This window comes from Garra rufa, chromosome 4, assembly GCF_049309525.1.
Source record: "Garra rufa chromosome 4, GarRuf1.0, whole genome shotgun sequence".
Taxonomy (NCBI): domain Eukaryota; kingdom Metazoa; phylum Chordata; class Actinopteri; order Cypriniformes; family Cyprinidae; genus Garra; species Garra rufa.
Window position 1 is genome coordinate 33,020,503 of NC_133364.1, and position 23,386 is coordinate 33,043,888.

The 23,386-nt window shown below is 37.0% G+C and overlaps 2 protein-coding genes across 2 annotated transcripts in view; one reads left to right on the forward strand and one right to left on the reverse strand.

Moving 5' to 3' along the window:
• Window positions 1-23,386, forward strand: part of LOC141333858 (uncharacterized) — a 156,729-nt gene that overhangs the window by 65,912 nt on the left and 67,431 nt on the right. The gene's annotated exons all lie outside the window — the stretch shown is intronic.
• Window positions 2,544-11,818, reverse strand: LOC141333880 (uncharacterized). Its single transcript, XM_073839039.1, has 2 exons — window positions 11,676-11,818; window positions 2,544-3,651 (listed from the first exon to the last, which is right to left on the reverse strand). Exons 1-2 carry the CDS (start codon window positions 11,758-11,760, stop codon window positions 2,873-2,875), a joined length of 864 nt encoding a protein of 287 aa, XP_073695140.1. The 5' UTR covers window positions 11,761-11,818; the 3' UTR covers window positions 2,544-2,872.

Below are 23,386 nucleotides of genomic sequence, written 5' to 3' on the forward strand. Positions count from 1 at the left end.
AGCTGGTACCTTGCAAACCTCCTCATACAAGCAGCACGATTGCGCGAAAATTTTCATGCCACAAATGCGATAGACATGTTTAACAATAGGCTGTGGACAACCGCGGAACAAACGACTCAAAATTACTATCCACAAAGTAAAAAGAGCGATGGACTAAATTGCGTTCAGCGAGAGCGCGCTCTTCCTGTTTATCCTGAAACCGTCAAACCATAATGACGTAAGCGTGCTCCGGCAAGAATGCTGAAACCCTATGTGAGTGCAGGCCAGAGGGGGAGTGGGGAGGGGGGACAATCGTACTCGGGCCCGGTTCACGGCAACCGTGCCTAGTGTGAGTACACCCTTAAAAAACGTATTAATTCTCCACACTGCTTGTAGCCGATGCCATATCTCGGGCCAAAGGCAGAGAAACACCATGGACAACTGGCCAGTTTATCACAGAGCTAGATACAAATATTTCTCATGGCCATTTAATCATTTTTTGCTTTTCCGTCAAATACATTTTTTTGGCTCGTTTTATCTGTAAAATAAACCTGCCTCATAACTATGCACACCTAAATGTAAGATGTTGTTTACTTCCAGCCTTCATGGACAATTATATATCACTTATAGATGATTAAATACAAATTAATTGTAGTTATTAAAAGTATGGTGACCCATTTTAACCCATCCAAGTGCACACACACACAGTAGTGAACACACACACACACCGTAAACACACACCCGGAGCAGTGGGCAGCCATTGCTGCGGCGCCCGGGGAGCAGTTGGGGGAACGGTGCCTTGCTCAAGGGACTCACCTCAGTCATGGTATTGAGGGTGAAGAGAGTGGTGGTTATTCACTCCCCACCACTCTCTTCAGAGGTGGGGGTAATGAATGATCAGCCCTCTCTCCACCCTCAATACCACGACTGAGGTGAGTTCCCCAGGCGCTGCAGCAATAGCAATATGGCTACCCACTGCTCTCGGTGTTTGTGTGTGTGTGTGTGTGTGTGTGTGTGTGTGTGTGTGTGTGTGTACCTGGTATTCATCACGTTATGGGGACCAAAGGAAACAGGCTTATAAATCATGCACAATGAGTTTTTTTGATGAAGTAAAAGTGTGCACAATCTCCTGTGAGGGCTAGGTTTAGGTGTAGGGTAGGTGTAGGGCGATAGAAAGTACGGTTTGTACAGTATAAAAACCATTACGCCTATGGAATGTCCCCATAAAACATGTAAACCCAACATGTGTGTGTGTGTGTGTGTGTGTGTGTGTGTGTGTGTGCGCGCGCGCACTTGGATGGGTTAAATGCAGAGCATAAATTCTGAGTATGGGTCACCATACTTGACCACACGTCATGTCCTGTCCTTTCGTTTCTATTTTATCAGCTTTGAATGGTCATTTATGTAATCATAAAAAATTATTTTGTTTTAAGATTTTATTAATGACCCTAATACTCGCTTTTTCTTTAGAAGGTAAAACTTGTGGGGTTTGAAAGCACTTTGTTTTCTTTTCTTTTCAGTCACATGCTCTTCTTGGCTCATTTTTCTTTAAACTCCTCCAAACTTTATTTTTTCACATTGAAACAGTTCTGTAACATTCTGTCTGGAAGGTAGTGTTGCAGAATGGGCTCCCTGTACCTGCCTTGTAATGATGCATACATTCTTTGAATGACTGTTTCAGATGGTGCACTTTTTATAGGATTTTGTCACTATTTTTGTCAACACTGCTCCTGGGGACCCACTTGAAGGGACTGAGTTTGAACATGAGTTGATGTGTGTGTGTTACATTGCTATTGTGAATAGTGATGTTGACAGGTGGTAGTGCTAAAACTAATACACTGATGGAGTCAATAGAGTGTCTAATTTTTAATAGTGATATTGCCATAGTTGTACATGGTGATACAGGAGGATTTGTTGTAGGTGTTACATGTGTGACAGTGAACTTGGGAAGCTTACAGTGGCATATTGAGTAATTTGTGCTGTCGTGGGCAGATGTGGTCAGTGTGTATTGTTGTGCCGATGTTGTCTGCTGGGAGGTGCTGTGATCTATAGGGGAAGTGGCACTTCATGTGGACTTACAACTGTATACATATTGTTATTGATTGTGAAAAACAAAACAAAAAAAGTATAGTGGTTTAATTATAAAAAAAAGCCTGTTCTTTATGATAAATATAGTATGATGGGGTTTGTTTTATTCAACGGACAGATGACATGACATTTCGGTTTATTTCTCTCCATATGAAGAGGGATAAGGTCTTCACAAGAAAGTGTTTGAAGAAGTGTTGAGTGTGTCATGTGCTTTTGGTATTGTAAGGTATCGAGCACTGTTTATGTGTTTATGTATTTTTTTGTCTGTTTGGGAAATTATTCTAAGGATAAAATATAAGGATATGGGTCTGCAAGACCAACTCAATCCCCAGGAAGCAAAACATTTCTGATGTAACAGAGGAAGAGCAGCTAAAGCCATTCTTTTATATATGTATTTATTTTTTTTCCTTTACAAAGTCATGTTTAAATATTTCATCCAGGTCAAAGTATAAGCACACATATTATAGTACATCAATATTTAATTTTAACACAGTTATGCTATAGATCAAGGGTCCTCAAATTTTGCCCCAGGAGGGCCAATATGCTTCAGAGTTTAGCTGCAACCCTGATCAAACTCACCTACCTGTGATTTTCTAATGATCCTGAAGACACTGATTAGCATGCTCAGGTGTGTTTGATTAGGGTTTGATCAAATTTTTTCAGGAAAGTGGATCTCGTAGGCCAGATCTGAGGATCCCTGCTATAGATGGTTCATTTCATCATTGCTATGGTTTCACTGTCAATACTGTGGTAAAACTATAGTTAATACTGTAGTTCTACTAAAACCATAGTTAAACCATGGTTACTACGGAAAAATAACATTGTGAATATTTGTAAGGGAGTGATCACATATAGCTGACTTCTCTCCAGTGTGAACTCTCATGTGGCTGTTAAGGTTTCCTTTTCGGTTGAAAGTTCTTCCACATTGCTGGCAGGTGAAAGGCTTCTCTCCAGTGTGAATTCTAATGTGGTCTCGAAGGTTTAGTTTATAATTAAACCTCTTTCCGCACTGAGGGCATGTGTAGGGTAGCTCTCCTGTGTGAATTCTCATGTGTTCTTCAAAGCGCCATTTTTGAATAAAACTCTTTCCACACTCAGAGCATGTGTAAGGACTCTCTTCGTGAGCTCTCTTATGGACCTCAAGGTTTTCATGTTGATCAAAACTCTTTCCACACTGATCACACATATAAGGCTGTTCGTGAATTCTCATGTGTCTGGCAAGGCTTCCATTTTGAGTGAAACTCTTTCCACACGTTCGGCAGGTGAAAGGCTTCTCTCCTGTGTGAACTCTCATGTGGACTTCAAGCATTCCAGATTGAGAAAAACTCTTTCCACATTGTTGGCAGCCATAAGGTTTCTCTCCTGTGTGAACTCTCATGTGTCTTTTAATAGTTTCTCTTTGATTGAAAGATTTTCCACACTGTTGACAGGTGAAATAACTTCTTCCTGTCTTTTGAGTCTTTATTCTTGAGGAAGTCATTTTAGTCTGTGACCAACTAAAAGATTTTTCTTCATTTATGAAATCATGATCTTTCTCTTCCATTTCACTCAGTACTTGACTCTCCTCTTTCAGTGCCATCAGGTCTAAGGTGAAAAAAGACAAGTAAAAGTTAACCCTAGTTTAACGACACAAAACAGCATCAAAACATTCAAACATGTAAAGTGTCAAAACTAACATACAACTACATCCTATCTGCCCTAAGCCAGTGGTTCTGAATCCCAGTCCTCATGCTCCACCCGCTCTGCATATTTTTTATGCCTCTCTTGGTTAACGCACCTGATTCTGATAATCAGCTCATTAGAATTGACCATATGCACGGATTACTTCCTTGTTTAGTCAAGCAAGCTAAGTCGTTTACGGTCAACTGTACTGTGCCGTAATATGAGCGTACTTTGTTAGTTTTCTCTACATAATCCATTCACATTCGAAGAAAAGTGTTGTTTGTCTAAGAGGACCAAATGTCCATGCATACCGTTTCAAGAATGACAAACGTGAGTTTAAAAACATATGCGAATAAATGTTGCTATGGTTGACAGTAATAACCGGACGAAACATCTGACCAGCTGATGTCAAAAACAGATCTTAACTGATTCAGACTAAATTCAGAGTAACAGCCGTTAAATATGATTAAATATAGGCTATTTAATAGCTTTTACAGTTCCTGATAAAACTTAAAGATGTAGTTATTAGATTATATATAATATTTCAAATTCCTATCGATTCAAATTAAGTGCATTATTTAATTATTATACCATCAATATTTAACTTATTTGTAGTGAACTATATATGAGTATTTAAATAATTCACCCTAATAGGCTGTTTGTGGCTGAGCTTATTTATTTATTTTGTAGTTTCTCCACTTGCTATTCTATATACTTAAGGGCAGTAAAAGTAGTACAATTTATAATACTAATGATTTTATAATAAATCGAAAAGCAAAACGTCTTCAAAAGTATAGGGAGTTGAAATTGCGGCTGCATAATAATTAATCCTCTGCTGCCATCTATTGGTTATATGGGTAATTCCATATTAATTTTAGCCTAAAAAAACATTGTTTTCCGTGAAAAGGCATTCACACACAGAAGAATCTTACTAGAGAAGTGTGACATCTGTAAATAAATACTATTTCCACAATGTTTTGCACACTTTAATGACCTTTAAATGAAATATATACGCTTGCTTTGAACTGGAATCATGGCAGGATATCCTATGATGTCCACTTTGCAGGTGTAACAGGTTTAAAAAGGTGTTTCCACTTGCTTTGGTTGCTATACGTGTATGGCCTTTTAATTGCGGTAGAGCCTCACTACCTGTTCATTGGCTGGCAGCATGTTGGAAACAGTTTCCGGTTAAATCAGTAATATTCGCGCCAGCAAAGAGAGTGGTTGTGGTGGGTGAGTGCTCTGGAAACATTTATTTCTTTTGTTGATCTTTCTATATTTTGACGATGTGTTTTTCTTCTTTTATGTTGCCAAATAATATTAATGTGCACTCGTCAATGCAGGACGTCGTGTAAGAATGCTGTGAAACTGATCACTTCATTTGAATGTGTTTTAACAGTGTTTTAACTGTGTTTTAAATAATCCACCCGAGGCACAAAATGGTGTTGGTTGTCTCAGTTATTACACACAACGCAGATAAGAGCCGTTACACAGGGCACTTCCATTCGAATAGAACAAATGTCGTATATGATGAGAGATAGACCCAAAATTTGCAGAGCGGTGGGGTGTGAGGACTTGTACTAAGCAGCTGTAAGAGGCATTGCACGTAATTTGCAAAACTCTTCACTTATTTAGGATGTCTCTACTATCAAGCTGGTATTAAAACCCTCTATTTAAAATAATAATAATAATAATAATAATAATAAAAACTGTTTGACCCAGAAGATCTAATTAAGTGGGCCTAGCACCGAAGGCAGGCACCTATTGTAATCACTGGTGTTCTTTTTCATTCGCTCGAATCTATGGCAGCCCGTAGAACCACTTACAGGAAAGTCGTGAAGCTAAAGGACAATTTGCACTCAAGTATATGCTAATAACTTTTAAACCGCAAAAGCAATTTTTAAAGAATTTACTCCCACTGGCTATGGATTATTTGATTCCCCAGATCCCAGTGGAAGGGTCATTCCCCATTTTACTTCCCTGTTGTTATTTTAATTATTTGAATGTCTTGTTCTGAGTGTCTCTGCAACCATCACTACTGCCACTGTAACAGTCTATAGACCTCCTAAAACATATTAAGATTTCATGCCTGAATTTGCAGATCTGCTGTCTGATCTGCCTCAAGTTTGAGAGAACCCTTATCCTCGGGACTTTAAAGGAACACTCCACTTTTTTGGGGAAATTGGCTAATTCTCCAACTCCCCCCGAGTTAATAAGTTGAGTTTTAACATTTTGAAATCCATTCAGCCGTTCTCCTGTTCTGGCGATATTACTTTTAGCATAGCTTAGCATAGATCAATGAATCCTATTAGACCAATAGCATCGCGTTCAAAAATGACCAACCAGTTTCGATATTTATCCTATTTACAACTTGACTCTTCTGTAGTTTTATCATGTACTAAGACCGGACGGAAAATGTAAAGCTGCGATTTTCTAGGCCGATAAGCTGATAATTTTAGGAACTACACTCCCGTTCTGGTGTAATAGTCAAGTAAGTTTGCTGCCATAATATATAGATGCAGCAGGCGCAGTAATATCACGCAGCACATCGCAGCCCAGCGTGACCAACTGCATGCACAAGGAGTGTTCCTCGTTGGAAGTTACCTAGCTGGGAACTAATTTCAGGTGCTGTGTGATATTACTGCACCTGCTGTGCCCATATTACAGCAGCAAACTTCCTTGACTATTACACCAGAACGGCAGTGTAGTTCCTGAAATTATCAGCCTAGAAAACTAGTTGGACAATGAGCCTATTTCCAAAAAAGTGGAGTGTTCCTTTAACACTCATGTTGACAATAGCCAGCTTGGGTCAGTAGGCACTTTTCCACTGTCGGGCCAGTGCGGGCCAGTGCGAAGAGCGTGCCGGGCGGGGACAATGGCCTTGAGTCTCAAGCACCAAGGCCAAAAGTAAGCTGCATTTCCACTATGGAGCCAGTAGCCTCGCTGCGCAAATCTAAAGCCCGCCCTTTACACACCTCCTTGGATCAAACGTCATGAAACCCCTCCCCTTTCAGCGGGGAGATTGAAAGTAAGTCAGGTAGGCCACCTTAGCGTGATCATCGAACGAACAAAATAAAGAGATCTGAAGCTGTTTGTTTGCTCCTTTCGGTGTTTTCTTGGTGGAAGATGAGGCAGCAAAACCAAGATGCGAAGATGGAAGCTCAGCGGCGTTTACGCCGAAAGCTTATATTAGCTGCAAGGCGGAAAAGAACAATACAGCGACGTGGAAGCCGGATACAGCGAATGCAGAAACGCCTTGTAATGTTGGCGATGTCTGTTCTGATGCAAGAAGTGCTCTGCAACAGTTGTTTATGCAGCAGCAATATTTGTAATATATTTCATTAATAAATCACGTGAAAAGAAGCTTTGTTTTTATGACCTACACACAAATCTTTCGTCTGACTTTGTATTACATAAAAGAAAATGTTGCATACTATCTACACACTACTGCAAAAAATAATGACAGTTGTATTTCTAGTATAATCTTTATGCCTTTATTTAGGTACAGATACAGGTACAGTATATGTTAACATGTTATCAAGGTGTGCTTTTTTTTTTTTGGATGATGTAAATCAACTTATACATCAGGGCCCGTATTCACAAAACATTTTATCTTAGCACTAAGAGTTCTCCTAAATATCAGTAAAAGTTTTTTAGCTAAGAGTTTTCTCCTAAAACCTATTCACAAAGCTTCTGAGACAAACTTTTACTAAGGTATAGAGATTAGTCTTAAACTAAGAGTAAGGGCGGGGTTGACCTCGTTGCTACGGATGATGTCAGCATACCTACTAACTATGCACACTGTGATTGGCTGATAGGGAAGGGGTCCGTGTCAGAGAGTTCTTCATAAAAATATTGTAGAGTACGCTATTATTTTGACAAATTCAAATGAAGGTTTAAAAATAAAAATGTGTGTTTAAAAATAAAGCATTTAAAATGCAGGCTACATGTCACTAATTAAACAACTATATGTTCAGCTAATTGTCAGCCTCTTAAATGTGTGCTTCTCGTAAACAATTTGTGGATATATGAACACCCTTTTAGTAATAGTAGAATGATCATTGCTGAATGCATGCAAACGTAAAAGACAACCAAACTGGATGCAAGGACAGCTGTTACTATACTTGCCAGACCCTTGCACACTGAGTCAGATTTTTTTGTTTTGTATGCGTTTTATTGTTTTCATCATTCTAAAAATTTGCCACGCACCGAAATATTGCACACTACTCGCATAGTAATTCATCTGTTGCAATATATATATATATATATATAGTCATATAAAACCAGTGAAAATTATTTTGTTGTCCACTTTCTTCTTAAAAAGAGAAAAAAAGAAAGTACATACTGGGTCCATCCAGTTATTAGACATATAGAGAGGAAGGAGAGAATACTTTTGGTGCGCACCTTCTCAAAAGATCTCCGGGATTATCCCAGACAATGTCAGTAAACTGTGATGCTTTGCCAGAAATACTGGGGCCACATATTATAAAGAAGACCACTAATTTCTGTGAATTCAAGTGTTCAAGGATCTTTACACTGCTTTGTGCTGCAAGACAAAGTGGATGAACTTGTCAGGCGCAATTCTGGATTTTGATGTTCGCTTGTATGGTGGCTCTAAACTGTCAAAACAACTCTGAAAATGCTTGCTACAGATGCAAAAATAAATAAATAAATAAATAAATAAAAATAAATAAAATGCAGATAATTAAACCCGATCCTATTTTTTTGTTATGACGGACGAAAGTACTGGAGGCAGTATGTAAATGTGATTGGACAAATTTGGAGATAACCTCCAAAAGCAAAAAAAAAAAAAAAAAGAATAAAAAGATGCGTGGAAAAATAGCCTATGTGTGCAAATAAATGCAGTGTGTTTATAAAAAGTTTACGTTCTGAGGCAGATTACCGGCAATAGCCAATTTAAGATAGTTTGGGATTTAGTCTTAGTGATTTAGGAGTCCTCTTCACTACTCCTAACATTTCACAGGTTAAGGAGCTAGTTTTAACACAAAAATACTTTGTGAAATACTCTTAAAGCAAAAATTTAGGAGTCCTAAATTTAGGATTGACATGCCCCTTATTTTTAAGATTTCCTCCTAAATCAGCAAGTTAGGAGCTACTTTTAGCCTTAAGATGTTTTGTGAATACGGGCCCTGATCTCATTTTTTTAGGATCTTATTTGCATTTGTCAAATTTAAATAAGAGTATACTCATCAGACTAGGGCTGGGTGATTCTTTCGATTTTTCCGATTAATTCAAATTTACGTTTTAAGACGATTAAATTTCAAGTTAGCCTGCTACATTACAGTACATACAATTTCACTTAGCTCATAAACAGAGTAGAGAGATGATTGAAGACAATGGCGAATTATTTGCATATCAGGGCTCTAGTGCGACCTAGTTTCTCAATGGTGCAACTAAAAAGAATCTTAGATACTACATGCGACTATGAAAAAATATTTAGGAGCACCATGTGCGACTGACCCGACCAGCATATTTGTATTTGAGCTGAGTGGAGCTTCAAAGGTTTCTATGTGTTTTGCACATTGACTAATGTATCTCAAGTGTAGAGAGAGAGTAAATAAGAGACTGAATGGGCAGTATCTTCGTTGATTATAATAGAGCTTTGTGATATTGCGAACTAAGATGAGTGACAGCTTTTAATCATTTTTAAGGGAGTTTGTAAACGAGATATTGATTTATTATAACAGTTAAATAAACAAGAAGTTATTATTAAGTGACTAACATTGTCTGACTATAACACTATTGCATGATTTTGCTCTATTTCGTCGTCAAAAGTAATCTGAAAAAAGTCACAACTGAGCCGCTGCGCATCTCCATTCAAACACAGCGGTGTTTCGTTAATGAATGAACGTGCGTTTTGAAACGAATCTAGTGAAATGATTCAATTTCCCATTCATAAAGAGTCACTTGCTTAATTCTTGAATGAACCATCCGTTCAAACAAATAAAATGAATGATATGATTCAGTAATTAAATCAGTGTCTTACCACCACCGGCTGGCAGATCGTTTCAGTTATTTAAATCATTTAATGTTTCTGTGTTCAAAATTGTATATTTTTGTAAACGATATAAGTGCAAGAGAAAAGCATGGAAATATATATATTTTCCTCCCATCTCATATTTATTTGTCTTACAAACATTTACTGTGTCTGGTATGATAAGAATGGGGCCTGGTGGAAAGCGATCACTGATGCAGTTGTAATGTATATTGCAAAATATATGGTACTCATATATATATTGTGGAAAAGCTGGGGTTTCTTTACATGCTAAAAGTAGTAGGGGGGAAAAAATCGATTTAAATCGTAAATCGGATTTTTTGTGAAAAAATCGATGATTGTATTTTTAGGCCATATCGCCCAGCCCTACATCAGACATACGTTTAAATAATGTTTTCATCACATAGTTGTCTGTAACAACAGTTAATAGTGTAACTATTAGTGAATAGGACCTGATTTACACAGGACACAAAAGGTGCCCCATCAGATAACCATTTAAGTAATGTGCCCATCAAAACGGCATAGATTTCCATATCAATATCTGCCTAATGTAAGTGTCTTCTCTGGGCACTGCTTTGTCCATTGTGCGTTTTTATGGCTTTGTACTGCGCCCGCAATTACTTCAACTTGTCTCGAACTTAATTGGATATTTAGCTTTGCGAGTTCAGCAACAATGCATTTTATCACGTCTTCGTTTCTGCAGATGCAGTCAAACTGGCGTTGTACATTGTCCTCGGCCCAAATGCTTAGAAGTATCTTCCACAGACCAGTACTGACGATTCTCCATTTCAAGTTTTTGAGTTCTTAGCACGACGTAATTCAGCGAAATGCGCACCTTACCGCAGACACATTTTACCTGACTGCACGCTTACGAGAGCTTTGCATAAACTCCGCCTTTCACTTTGACCACGCCTCAAGCCCCAGCTGGCCCGCTTTGGCCCAAGGTTTTCGTAGGGCCGAAAAACCCGGGCCATTGGCCCTGAGGAAGCACCGACGAGGCACGATCAGGCCCCGGAAGTAACAGTGGAAACGCGACTGGCCCTGGCACGCACTAGCAGACCTGGTTTTGGCCCAACAGAGGAAACATGGCTAGTGTGTACTAGGGCTAACAATGATCTGGACTGGGTCAGTGGCTTTGCAACTCAAAATCAAGCAGCATTTCCACTGTCAGACCAGCACTACTGTAAAACACGCCTCTCTGAAGCAAACATCACACAACCCCAGCTTTTTACCAGCCAGGTGGTATATGTTAGAAAAAGCACCTTAAATACTGAGGTGGCTGATAAACTGGTGTGTGTCTCAGTCCAGCATGAGTCACCAGATGAAGCAGTCAGCTGCTTATTTACATGCTTCACTTTAAAATGATAAGCCATATGTGAGGTTGATGACTGATAAGCAAATGATTTCATTTCTTGCCAGATATACTGTAATTAGACCTAGATGTTAACAATCTGTTTAACCTTTTTGACCATAGACAATTTTTTTTTAATTTTCTGTGACTGACAAACTAATAAAATATTAGTGGACTCTTTTCATAAACTAACATTCATTAAACTATTAAGGCAGCAGCCCTAGTCAAGTGAAAGCGATGACCAGACTTTATTTCACATACGTCATCATTACATCAGAGCAAGTTAGACCACATGCACACAGCCCTTATTTACCTATTTCATATGAAACTATTACTCAGTCCTAGCAGTGAATATTAACATTTAAATATTTGATGAGACACAATTCTCTAAATGCTGTTTTTAAATCAGAGCAACATAAGAATAGCAAATGGTCTTTAAGAGAACTCTAAGAATAAATGAAGATGAAATGCTTAAAAAAAAGCTGCAGGAGAGCAGACAGTGTAGAAAAACACCTGCCAAAGGCAAAGTAATTGAGAAAATGTTCATAGAATAGTTCAGCTTTGAGAATGAAAACCAACCTGTTTGTTCCTCAGTATCTTCATGTTTGACTCTCAATGTTTCTTCAATCTTCATGTCTTCACTCTCCTCTTTAATCAATGCCATCTTTATGTTGCATGGATCTCAGTTGCCTCACCAGAAGTGTTGTTCCGTGTTTGGAAACTTTGCCCTGTTTAAGATGACAATTATTAACAATAAAAAAAAAAAAACTGTGTGCATCTCAATCAGCTCTAGTTCAGTAGTCAGTGCACTAGTAAGGGAGTCAGAATGATAGTTAATGGACTTAAATGATCTGAATAGACAAACACTCAAAACTTCAACTTACTTTTGATTAACTCAATTTTGATTAACATTTAATGATTATTATTTAATCGAGGCATATTTAAAAAATGGCTATTGTATTTTAGGATTGTCATTACAACCACAAAAACATTTGCAGTTGTTTGTAAAAGTTGTCATTTCTCATGTTTGAGTTTGTTCTCGTTGTATTTACACTGTTTTGAGCAGTAGATCATTTTGTGAATCAACTGACTCGGAGTTTGTAATTCGTGTTTCTGATCTGAATACAGAGAGAGAAACCAGGCGCTGTGTGGATGCGCTTTACTCACAAAATAACAGTCATTATTAGATAAAATATTACAATGTTACACGCAGTAATTATACAGTTTAAATCGTTTGTAAACCGTAAAAAATAGACTGAACGCATTGTATGAAATTAAACACTTTAAACCATTAAAACTACAAACCTTTCTTCAACTGAAACCATTCACTGATGCAGGAGCGCGCCGCAGTCCTATGACGTCACATTAACAGATCAAAAATAAAAGTCCTGTTCACGCGCTTCTGTGTCTCCGATGCAAAAAAGTGCATAGATATCTACAGGGAAACAAATATGAATAATAAAACCTGTCAATGGTATTCAGAGTTTTATTCTTGGTAAAGAAAAATATTACCATTGACAAAGCAATGAAAAAAGTATTATTTTACAAACATTTACAAATTGTAATATTTATCATTTTAAAAACTTATTTATGTATTATTATAATTTCCAAATGTATTTATGACAACGTTTATGTCCACAATTGTTTCTTTTTATCTTCATTGAACATTTACTTAATTTTGTAGTTATTGATGCATCGTATTAACATTTATTTATTTCTAGATTTATGCAACGACATTTATTTATTAGACCTTTCTTTGTCAGCAAGGGAAAAGCTCTGAGGCCACAGCAGCACTTTGTGGTGTGACCAACCAAAAAGCATTTTTGTATCAAAAGCACCAAAATTGTGGCTGGATAGTTGCAACTTTTGTCTCTCACACAACTTTAATGCAAAACTTATTTGATCTTCCTTACTTTTCTGCATTACTGATACAAATATATACATATAAATGATTCTGTAATGATTTTAAGTTTGAGTTGAAAATATTTTGAGTTGAGAATATTTTGAATTGAGAATATTTACTTATTTAGCTTATTAGAACAAAATGTGTCTTATAGCCAGCTGTGAGTGTTGACTGAAAATTAGTCTTTGTGTGTTGCTGAAAAGTAAAATGAGACAAATTGAAGGATTGACTGAAAGTGAGAAGCATGTGAATGATAATGCTAAACTCACTTCAGAAAAAAGATTTGAGCATAGATTGTTTAACACTTACAGAACAACCTCCTTTCATAAGTTTGCTGGTGTCTAATTCTCCATTATATTGGAGGAACTCAAGAGTGTACTGTAGGAAACCCCCCTTTAAAGATGTCCTTTTTGTCATCACGTGTCACTTGTTTTTGAATGCACTACTTATTTCATTTATTTTATTAATTTCATAACTCAAGGTTCTCTTTCTTGAGCTCATGATCAAGTTCCACCTGAGAAGGGCATCCATGTTTGATCTCTGCAGAACCATCCAACTGCACCAAGTCTGGCTTGACAGACAGAAGTGTGTGCCCAGTGGAAGGTAAGGGGTCTTCCTTTAACCATTTGACGTGTATAATTACACCGGTTTGATCAGTCTAGGCTGCTCCCTGGGACCTCATTTATCAACAGTACATAGAAAATGCATATTATATACTAGATTTTGTCCTACGAATGAAATTTAGAATGTGTTTAAGTACAGAAAAATCAAATGTGAGGTTGTGGTTCTTATGCAAACCATTAAGTAATCATTGTTAATAAATCCCACGTGTTCTTACGCATCATGCTTGTTCATGTTCAAGGTCATTTGCATTCAGAAACGCCTCCAATGAACCATATATGGTGGCAACATCTCCCTTTATAAATCACATGAATCTATACCACCATACTACCACTAGATTCTCTGTGTAAGCTCAGAGTGTTGATCTGATATTTACACACATTCCTGCACATGTGTTCAAACCTGGTGGCCAACTACAAGAATCGTCTGACCTCTGTGATTGCCAGCAAGGGTTTTGCCACAAAGTGCTAAGTCATGTTTTGTGAAGGGTTCAAATAATTTTACTCATTAAGATGAAAATCAATTTACAACCCTTTTGAAATGCAGTTTTGTTGTTATTATATTGTTATATCTGGGTCCCCAGGACTGGAATAGGCTTTATGCCGAACGTCACATGACCAAACCGGAAACCATGTCTCATTACTTCCGCCTTTCGAAGACAGCGCGGTAACAGCAGTGTCTTGGGTAACAGTATGATTGCAGCAAATGAACTGACTGCAATTTTACGTTTTCACTTCATCCCTTTGTTCTTTTAATTGTTTAAATTTATTATCTTGTTCATATCAGATCATCAGCGAGAAAAATAACGTTAACAATACAGTTTCACGTTATTAGCTTACGGTAATGGACTGACGGCGAAAGCTATCGTTATGCAAACCTAGCTAGCTATTGCTTATTGTTTACGTTTTCATTAGATTATACTATCTGAATGTTAGTGAAGGAAAAATGTCTTTGTCAAAAAAAATTAAGTACCAGAAGCGGGAGAATCCGAACAGTGAATTCTGCTGTGTACCGCAATTCACAATGTCAGGGAAGTTAAACTCCACCGTAAGCTTCCATCACTTCCCAAAGGATGTAACCTTTAGAAAATCATGGATACACAATGTGAGACGTAAGGATTTAGTAATCAAGAGGACCACGACAGTCTGTAGTAGATTTCGTCACCACGGATGTTATTCAAGGAGGACGACGACGCTTGAAAGAGCTAGCAAGAACGTTTGGGCCAAATGTGGCTGAAAGCTGTCATGTTTGGCCTAGGTATGGCATGGCTGAGCACATATGGGCCAAACTTGTACCATATATGTTTTGCCATGGCTTTAGAATTGGAGGGAAATTTCATTTGGGTGACTTTTTGTATTAAGGTATATGGCCCATATGACAGTACACAGACAAGAGCCATATTTGGCTAGGCTATGGCACATCCTAAAATATGTTAACTTATGGTTAACATTTGGCTTTTACTTGGAAAAACACACATAACCTGCTATAGTCATGTGTGGCTGGTTTGTGGCAGTCCAAATGTCAGCCCATTCAATAATTCTTCCTGTATTCCTATTGGTGGATTACTGAAAATTTGAAAATACATGTCCGTTATTTCCCGCTTTGCTCCTGAGTCTACAACAGCCTTTGCCCAGACACACTCTTATTCAGGTAAGTGCGGTTTTGGTGTTTTAAATGTTTTCTAGGGAAGTAATGGTACGCTTATTCATACAGAAAAAAAATGTGTGCTTAGGTATGTGTACCGAACAAACACAGTTTCGTTTTGACCACGATCATGTGCTGAATTCATATGCGTGAATAAAACGTCACTATACATACCTGCTGTCCAGAAATCATGATAAGATTGTTATTTTCGATAAGTCTCATCTTTAAAATTATGTCTATTATATCAGAAAATTTAAACGATAAATGCCTTTTTGACGCTCTTTGATGTTACGTGACAGACCGCTGTAAGTAATGTTACAAGCGGAGAGCGCATGAATGCGATCATCCTTTCTCCTTTCTACTAGTTATAACGTGATTTAAAAACTAACAAATCTTTCGTCTCACGTAATCTCAATTAGTTTGAATACTGTCGAAAAATGCTAATAAAACAAGATTACCTTTACCACCAGCGAGCACTCATGTCATGGCTTGTTTTAATATTCAAATAATATCTAATACTAATTATGATATGCTAATAATCTTTTTTCTCTCCTTTTTCCTGACAGATTGTGAAAGAAAGGCTGGTGAGACTTACTAAAAGTATCCATTTTTGTACATTTATTTACTCATTTGACATTTACACCACATTTTATGTTCTGTATTGTACTTCTGTTATTAAAATTGTATTATATTAAAAATGTCTGTGAATCAATTTTGTGTTTCATACGTGTTTAAGATTTACTGTGTAATTGGTATTTTAAATAAATAATAGGTGTTGCATAAATATGGTTAAATTATGGCTTTTGATCTATCAGCCACATGTGGTCCACATAGGGGCCATTGCCCTTTACAGAACTCAGCCATATAAGAATACCACATAAGATCCATATATCAGCCACATCTGTTTTCATGATTTGGCTCATTTTAGGTTGGGTCATGGCACTGTTTTGGTTCGGTTCTGGTTAAAAAGATGTGGACCAGTTTTGGGCCGGGGAACCTAAACTTATCTGGGCCACACTTTAGCTGTTGGTATGGGCCAGATCCGGCCCAGAGGAAATTTGCTGACTGGGAGGGGGCTATTTAGACCCTTCCCTGAAGCAAGTCCAGAACAGGTATTGTGTCTTTTTGGTTGAGTGTGCTTATTTTATATCTGCAGAATAGAAAGTTGACTGAGACTTAAGGTAGAGTTACAGACTGTTTAACAGAAAACACACTGCACTGTGAGAACAGAATGGTTTGCCAGGACATTGAAGTGTGTAAATGATTAGTGAACAGTAGGCATATAACTGTCATAATGTACTGTTAAACCACTCTGTCCTTTTAATGCAGTGTGTTGTCAGTAACTGTGTTTCCATCCACCTATTTTTATGTGCATTTCGGAATTATCTATAAACTAAAAGCAAGCAACTATTATTGGTAGTCCATGAGCTGTCATCAAGGTACCATATTATATCCAGGATTTTTTAGTCGACTTGCTGAGTCTGAGGCTAAAAGATTATGTGCAGTCAACCTTACTTTAAATCATTTTTATCTCACTTTTTAAATTAAACGTAAATTGTTTAACAAAGATTATTCCGTTTTTTTTATTCTGGTACTGTAAAAAAAGAACAAAGTAATGGTTTTGGTGCAGATATGTTGATTTATTTTAACTGTCTTCTGTTTTGCAGTTTGTTCCGGTGTGTGGCACAAGTACTGTCTGAAGCAAGAGTTGTCTCGTGTGTCAGCTTTACTTTTTTAAATACCATTTCTTTTTTTTATTATACAGAATATTGTTTAAATTTTTTTATTTTTTTATTTATAGGAGAAACATGATTTAATCTCAGAAGATGAAAATGAATCAGACGAAAACATGCAAGAAGATGAAGAGTATGTGCCAGACAGTGACTCTAAATCTGAGTTGGATACAAGTTCCGTGGTTGTTTCTAGCAAGTCCCAGGATCCTCTCTTGATGAATACTGAAGCATATCATTCTAGAACAAAAAACACAGATGAAACAACTGATATAGCAACGGATGAAGTATCAGAAGACAAAGCAGGTGATAATGGGAAAAATTACTGTTATGTATGCCTAAAACCTCAGTCCAAACTTGCCAGACATTTAGAGACGCACAAGACGGAAGCTGAAGTGATGGAAGCTCTAAGTTACCCAAAAGGGTCAGTGAAAAGACGACGGCTTTTGGAGAAGTTGCGGAACTGTGGTAACTTCCAGCACAATATTGCAGTTCTTAACCTTTTCACACGTGAGTTTAAAATATTCTATCTAACCCCAAAGAGTGAGTTTTTTTAGGCGACCGTTATTTTAGAATGTTTCGCATTACTGTTTCCATGGCGACGCGTCATGTGACACACCGCAGCCACAACAGCACTGTAAGACACATGGATCGCTTTTATTTCGTTTTCCCTTTTTTTATCCTTATATTTACAAGCATGCTCACTATATTATGAAATATCTGATATTCCGATTTCGAAATATGTGCAAGTAAATGTATTTAAAAGTCCAAACACTTTTATTATGACCGCGTTAGTCATTCTATACCGGGTGATGGGCGCCGCCATGTTTGTTCGCGCTGAATCCGAGCTGTGGGATTTACAACACGCAAATGCATCCTCTCCTCCCGAAAGACATTAAAGTAAGTCTCTGGTGAACTGGGAGAAGAGGAGAGTGAACTATATAGTTACCTACATAATCTGTATATGATATCAATAAAATATGTTGTCAGAATATATTTGTAGGATCATTATTGCTGCTTCCATAGACATCAGTGTGTATTTTACAAACTATAAATGTATGGTTTTGCTAGTACTTATGTGTATTTAAATGTCTGAAACCTAAAATAAGCATTATATGGTTGAAAACACTTAAAAGTTGTGATAATATGACAAGCACTCAGCGCGTCCGATCTGGCTCAGCGCCAGCCAACGCGCCAAAACAGGTTTGAATTCAGCAGCTGATGACGTGATGCGGCGAATGTTCGAATCACACCGGTGTGATCGTACGCTTCAGGGACCAGCCAAGACAAATCACACCGGTGTGATCGTACGTTCTAAAGGGTTAAAAGTGGAACAGGGAAAATCAAATTAAAGCGAACTTCCAAGCAGTCAAAATTTATTCACTGTGTGTATTGCAAAGGAATGTTTTCCCGCAAGGAGTTGTGGAGACACACTCGCAGATGCCATTTCATGCCAGAAAGAACTTCTGTTGAGTCATTGAGGGCCAAAGGCTTAGGCTTGGCCACAACTGCAGAGACTTTCTTCTCTGAAAGCATCAGTCAAGGAGTTTGGAAGCTTCTGGACCGTATGAGGCAGGACGATGTGACAATGGTTGCCCGTAATGATTTTGGCATTTTGCAGCTGGCACAAACCCTATACAACAAGCATGGACATGACACTACAAAGTACGAGTATATTCTGCAGAAGTTACGCGAACTAGCTCGAGTCTTGTTGATTTTGCGTACTGACTCCATATACACAATTGAAGAGGCAGTCAAGCCTGGAAATTTTCTCAAAGTTGTGAAAAAAGTGTCTAGTTTAAAAGAAGAAAACCAAACTTACGCAGCACCAAGTCTTGCTCTAAAAATAGGGCATTCATTGCAGAAAATAGCAGATATAATTCATTGCAGGGCTGTGATGACAGAAAACGAAGACTTGATGAAATCCACTAAAGCATTCAAGTCCCTGTACACCTCAAAGTGGTGCGAGCTTGTGTCACACACTGCTCTGAACACCCTTAGCGAGAAAAAATTCAACAAACCATCAACCTTGCCTTTCACGCAAGATGTACAGCTTCTTCACAATCACCTTCAACAGGCTGCAAAGTTTGCCTTCGACAGACTGAAGGAAGCAGCATCTCCCCAAAGTTACGCTGAACTTGCAAAAGCCACTCTTGCTCAGGCAATCGTTTTTAATAGAAGACGTGCTGGGGAAGTGTCCAAAATGCGTTAAAAAAACTTCACTGAAAGGGACACAAGCCCACTACTGATGATGTGTCCTTGGGATTAACCAAGTTTGAAAAGAAGCTCTGTGAACACTTTAGCCGAGTGGAAATAAGAGGCAAGCATGGACGGAAAGTTGCAGTTCTCTTAACGCCAGACATGGTGGAATCTTTGAATCTGCTTGTCAACAACAGAATGGAATGTGGTATACAGGATACCAATGTCTTTCTCTTCGCAAGACCGCAATGTTCTAGTTACTACAGGGGTCAAGACAGCTTGAGACTCCATGCTGAAAAGTGTGGAGCCAAAAAAACGGAATATCTTCGCTCAACCCAACTTAAGAAACATGTTGCAACCCTTTCCCAAGTATTGAACCTCAAAGACAATGAACTCGATCAAGTAGCTGACTTCCTTGGACATGATATACGTGTCCACCGTGATCACTACGGACTCCCTGAGGCAACAATTCAGCTTGCAAAAATCTCCAAACTACTTTTGGTGATGGACAAAGGTTGTCTTGGCAGGATCCAGGGAAAGTCACTTGATGACATCCAAATCGAAGGTCTGCAAAAAAAAAAAAATCCAAAACCAGACCCAAAACTATCATATAAGAGTATTGCATTCTGATTAAATTTATAAACTTGGTATGATTTCAGATGAGATCCAGTTAACTGATACTGAGGATGATGTGGATGGTGAATTTGCTTGTGCCAGTGCATTAAGCAAACCAAAAGAGATTTCAGCATCAACATCAGAAGCCTGTCTGGATGGAGGTAATTATAATGCATTTCCTTATCTGCCTTAAAAATAAGGAAGTGTTAGTAACCTTTAAAGTGCAACGTGACTTCTATAGAGAACACACAGACTGTTAAGAACTGTTAATTAGTGGTACTGCATATTTGTGGCATATCAACAAACAAATGTGCTCTGTATTAAAATACTAATAAAAAAGTGAAGTGATTATTAAGTTAAAGGTTGTATCAGCAATTTCAAGCCTGAAACATAACATGAAACAAACATGTGGACTTTTGCTCCACAACACCAAACCCCTGACGGTGATTGGTTGAAACACTGTTTGTTTTTCTGTGGAAAGGTTGGTAGGTTTTTTGGCATATCTCGGACCTTGGCTGACCAGAGAGACGCGTTTTTTTTTTACAGTCGATTTATGCGGGAAGGCAGCGAGCGGATCATGAAGAAAGATCAGCTGAATTTGACACTTTATGTTTTAGGCTTGAAATCGCTGATACAACCTTTAAGTCTATATTTTGGTAATTTACTTTTTATTACTTAATAGTAAAATAAATAAAAAGTAAAAAAAATTGAGAAATAAAAAACACCAGATATATTGTTACAAGTTTTATTAATGACAAAAGTAATGCAGATTTTTTTTTTTTTTTTTTTAATTGTAATGGCTTCCACATTGGTGATAATCTGTAGTGTGTAATGTGAAGTTTCATTATATAGTTTATTTTTAGCAATCAATTTAATTTAACTTCATAGAAACGGCATTTAAAGTTATAATTTTTGAATGTTCATACTTTTGGACTTTTTCATACACATAGGCTTTTGTGTATGCCTTAGTAAGTAGTTTAGTTTCAGATGTTTAGCTTTTGTTGTGTTTTTTTTTTTTAGCACAAATGTCACCCATGCTGAACATTTTTATACTATTATAGCATAGCAAAAAGTTAATATGCAAGGCATGTGGAGACCGAAAAAAGATGCATGAACGCAAGCCAGAATTTGTTCACAGGTTGCTATGAGTGTAGTTACAGTTTACATAATATAATATTTCATATTATTAACTGTGAGGCTGTTGCCACCCATAAAAAGCCAATTCACTTGCGATTGCTATAAAATGTTGGTCAGTCTTTCTTATATGTACACTTGAATCTAACGATGATTATTATAAGTGACTATTTTATAAAAATTTAATAAATTACAATAAAAGTAATAATTACATATTACATATTAAAGGGATAGTTCACCCATAAATAAAAATTTGGTGTTTATCTGCTTACCCCCAGGGTACCGAGATGTAGGCGAATTTGTTTCTTCAGTAGAACACTCATATAATGGCAGTCAATGGGCAACAAATCTTTAACAGCAAAAAACAAAACAAAAAAACAGACAAAACCAAATTAAACAATGTGGTTTGTGATGATACATTAAGGTCTTAAGACACAAAATGATAAGTTTGTGCAAGAAACAACAGTATTTACATCATTATTTACCTCTGATCCAATGCAACGTTCAACTGTCCAGAGCACGTTCACTCAGCCGGCGCATGACGCAGAATAACAATAAAATACTTAAAGTACTTAAAGCGATCTTTTGCTTATATACATCACTCATTGTTTACATATTTTAGTTTATTATAGTTTACATATTAGCCTCTTAAAATGGTAATTACTTGTGCTTATAATGATTCTAGCAACCTATTAAAAACTGAAAGATTACACTTCCTTGTGCAAACTCATCTGGGTGAGTTGGCTTATTTTCACCCACTACATTGCCAGATCACAATGACACATCACGCACAGGCTGTTGTGAACCTGCTCCATACAGCTGAACATTCCAGTGGATCAGAGGTACATAATGTTATACAGTAAATAAATACTGTTCCGTTTCTTGCACAAACCCATCATCTTAAACACAAACCCATCTTAACACCTCAGTGTATCGTCATGAGCCGCAGGGTTTAATATGGTTTTGTCTGTGTATGTTTTTATAACTCTCAAAGATTTGGGAAGCATTGGCTGTCATTATATGACTGACAGACTGCAACGGTTTGAGTTAAAAATCTTTGAGTTTTACTGAAGAAACAAAGTCACCTAGATCTTGGATGCCCTGGGGGTAAGCAGATCAACATCAAATTTTCATTTTTTGGTGAACTATCCCTTTAATTTTAAATTAATCACACATCAAATTTGGCTGAGAAATTACTCCCAAAAGATCATTTAAAGTCATTGTTGAGTACAGCATCAAACAGACAAATGCTTTATTAACACATACCCTTACTGTAGTTCATGATTAATTCAGGTAGTTATAAAACGTTTAGTAGTTGTCAGTTATCTATTTTTGTGAGCTTATCTAAAGTGTAGACCATCTATACCTCGTAAAACTTTTACATAGCAGATTTAAAGGCTCAAGATGCGAAAAACAAAACTGGACAACTGTTCACTTGTTATAAAATGGAAAATAAACCTCTGCAATGTCACAGAAAAAAAAAAAACTCCTGTACAACTCCAAAAATATAACTTAGCAGTAACATGAACCTAAGCCTCTGAAATCTAATAAAAAAAATATTGTTTGTTTTATAAACAGTATTGGATTTTCTGTTTCAGGTAATTGTGAGTCTTTGGTTTGAAATAGAATTAATTTGAAATTTACCACACTTGGCATGTCCTGGACTCACTGTTTGCAAATAATTTTAACTCAGCCATGAAACTGAAACAAGAAAACTTAATTACTACAGGAAAATATCTTTCTTATTTTTTTTTTTTTTTTGCTCATTTTGTTGCAGAGGTTTGTTTTTCATTTTATAAAAAGTTTACAGTTAATTTTTTTGCATCTTCATATATATATATATATATATATATATATATATATATTGTTTGTTTCCTTTTTTTTCTTTATAAAATAACCAAGCCTTTAAGTCTCTTTTGTAAAAGCTTAACAAGATGAGCTCACAAAAACAGTTAACTGACAACTACTAAATGTTTTGTAACTACCTGAATTTATAAGCATCTGTATAATATGCTCAATTGTATTTGCATACTTTTTTAAGGATCAGTTAATCATTTCTAAATTAGGCATTACATTATTTACAAACCGGTTAGTTAGTAGTTGTAATTGGTTCATGAGATCATTTAGAAAGTGTTAGTAAATGATCAATAAACTATTTGAATGCACATTTTTACATCTTATTATTCAGACATAATGTTAACAGTTAGTCAGTGTGTTTAAAAAAATGCTTTAATAACACATTCCTACTGTAACTCAATTCATTTAGGTAGTTATAAAACATTTACTAGCTGTCAGTAAATGGTTTTTGTGAGCTCATCTAAAGTGAGGACTATTTATGCCTTGTAAAGTGTTTACAAATGAGAATTAAAGGCTCATCTATCTTCTAAACTGAAAAAAGGAAAACACCACAGAGGGATATGGACCATAGAAATATTTATTTCAAG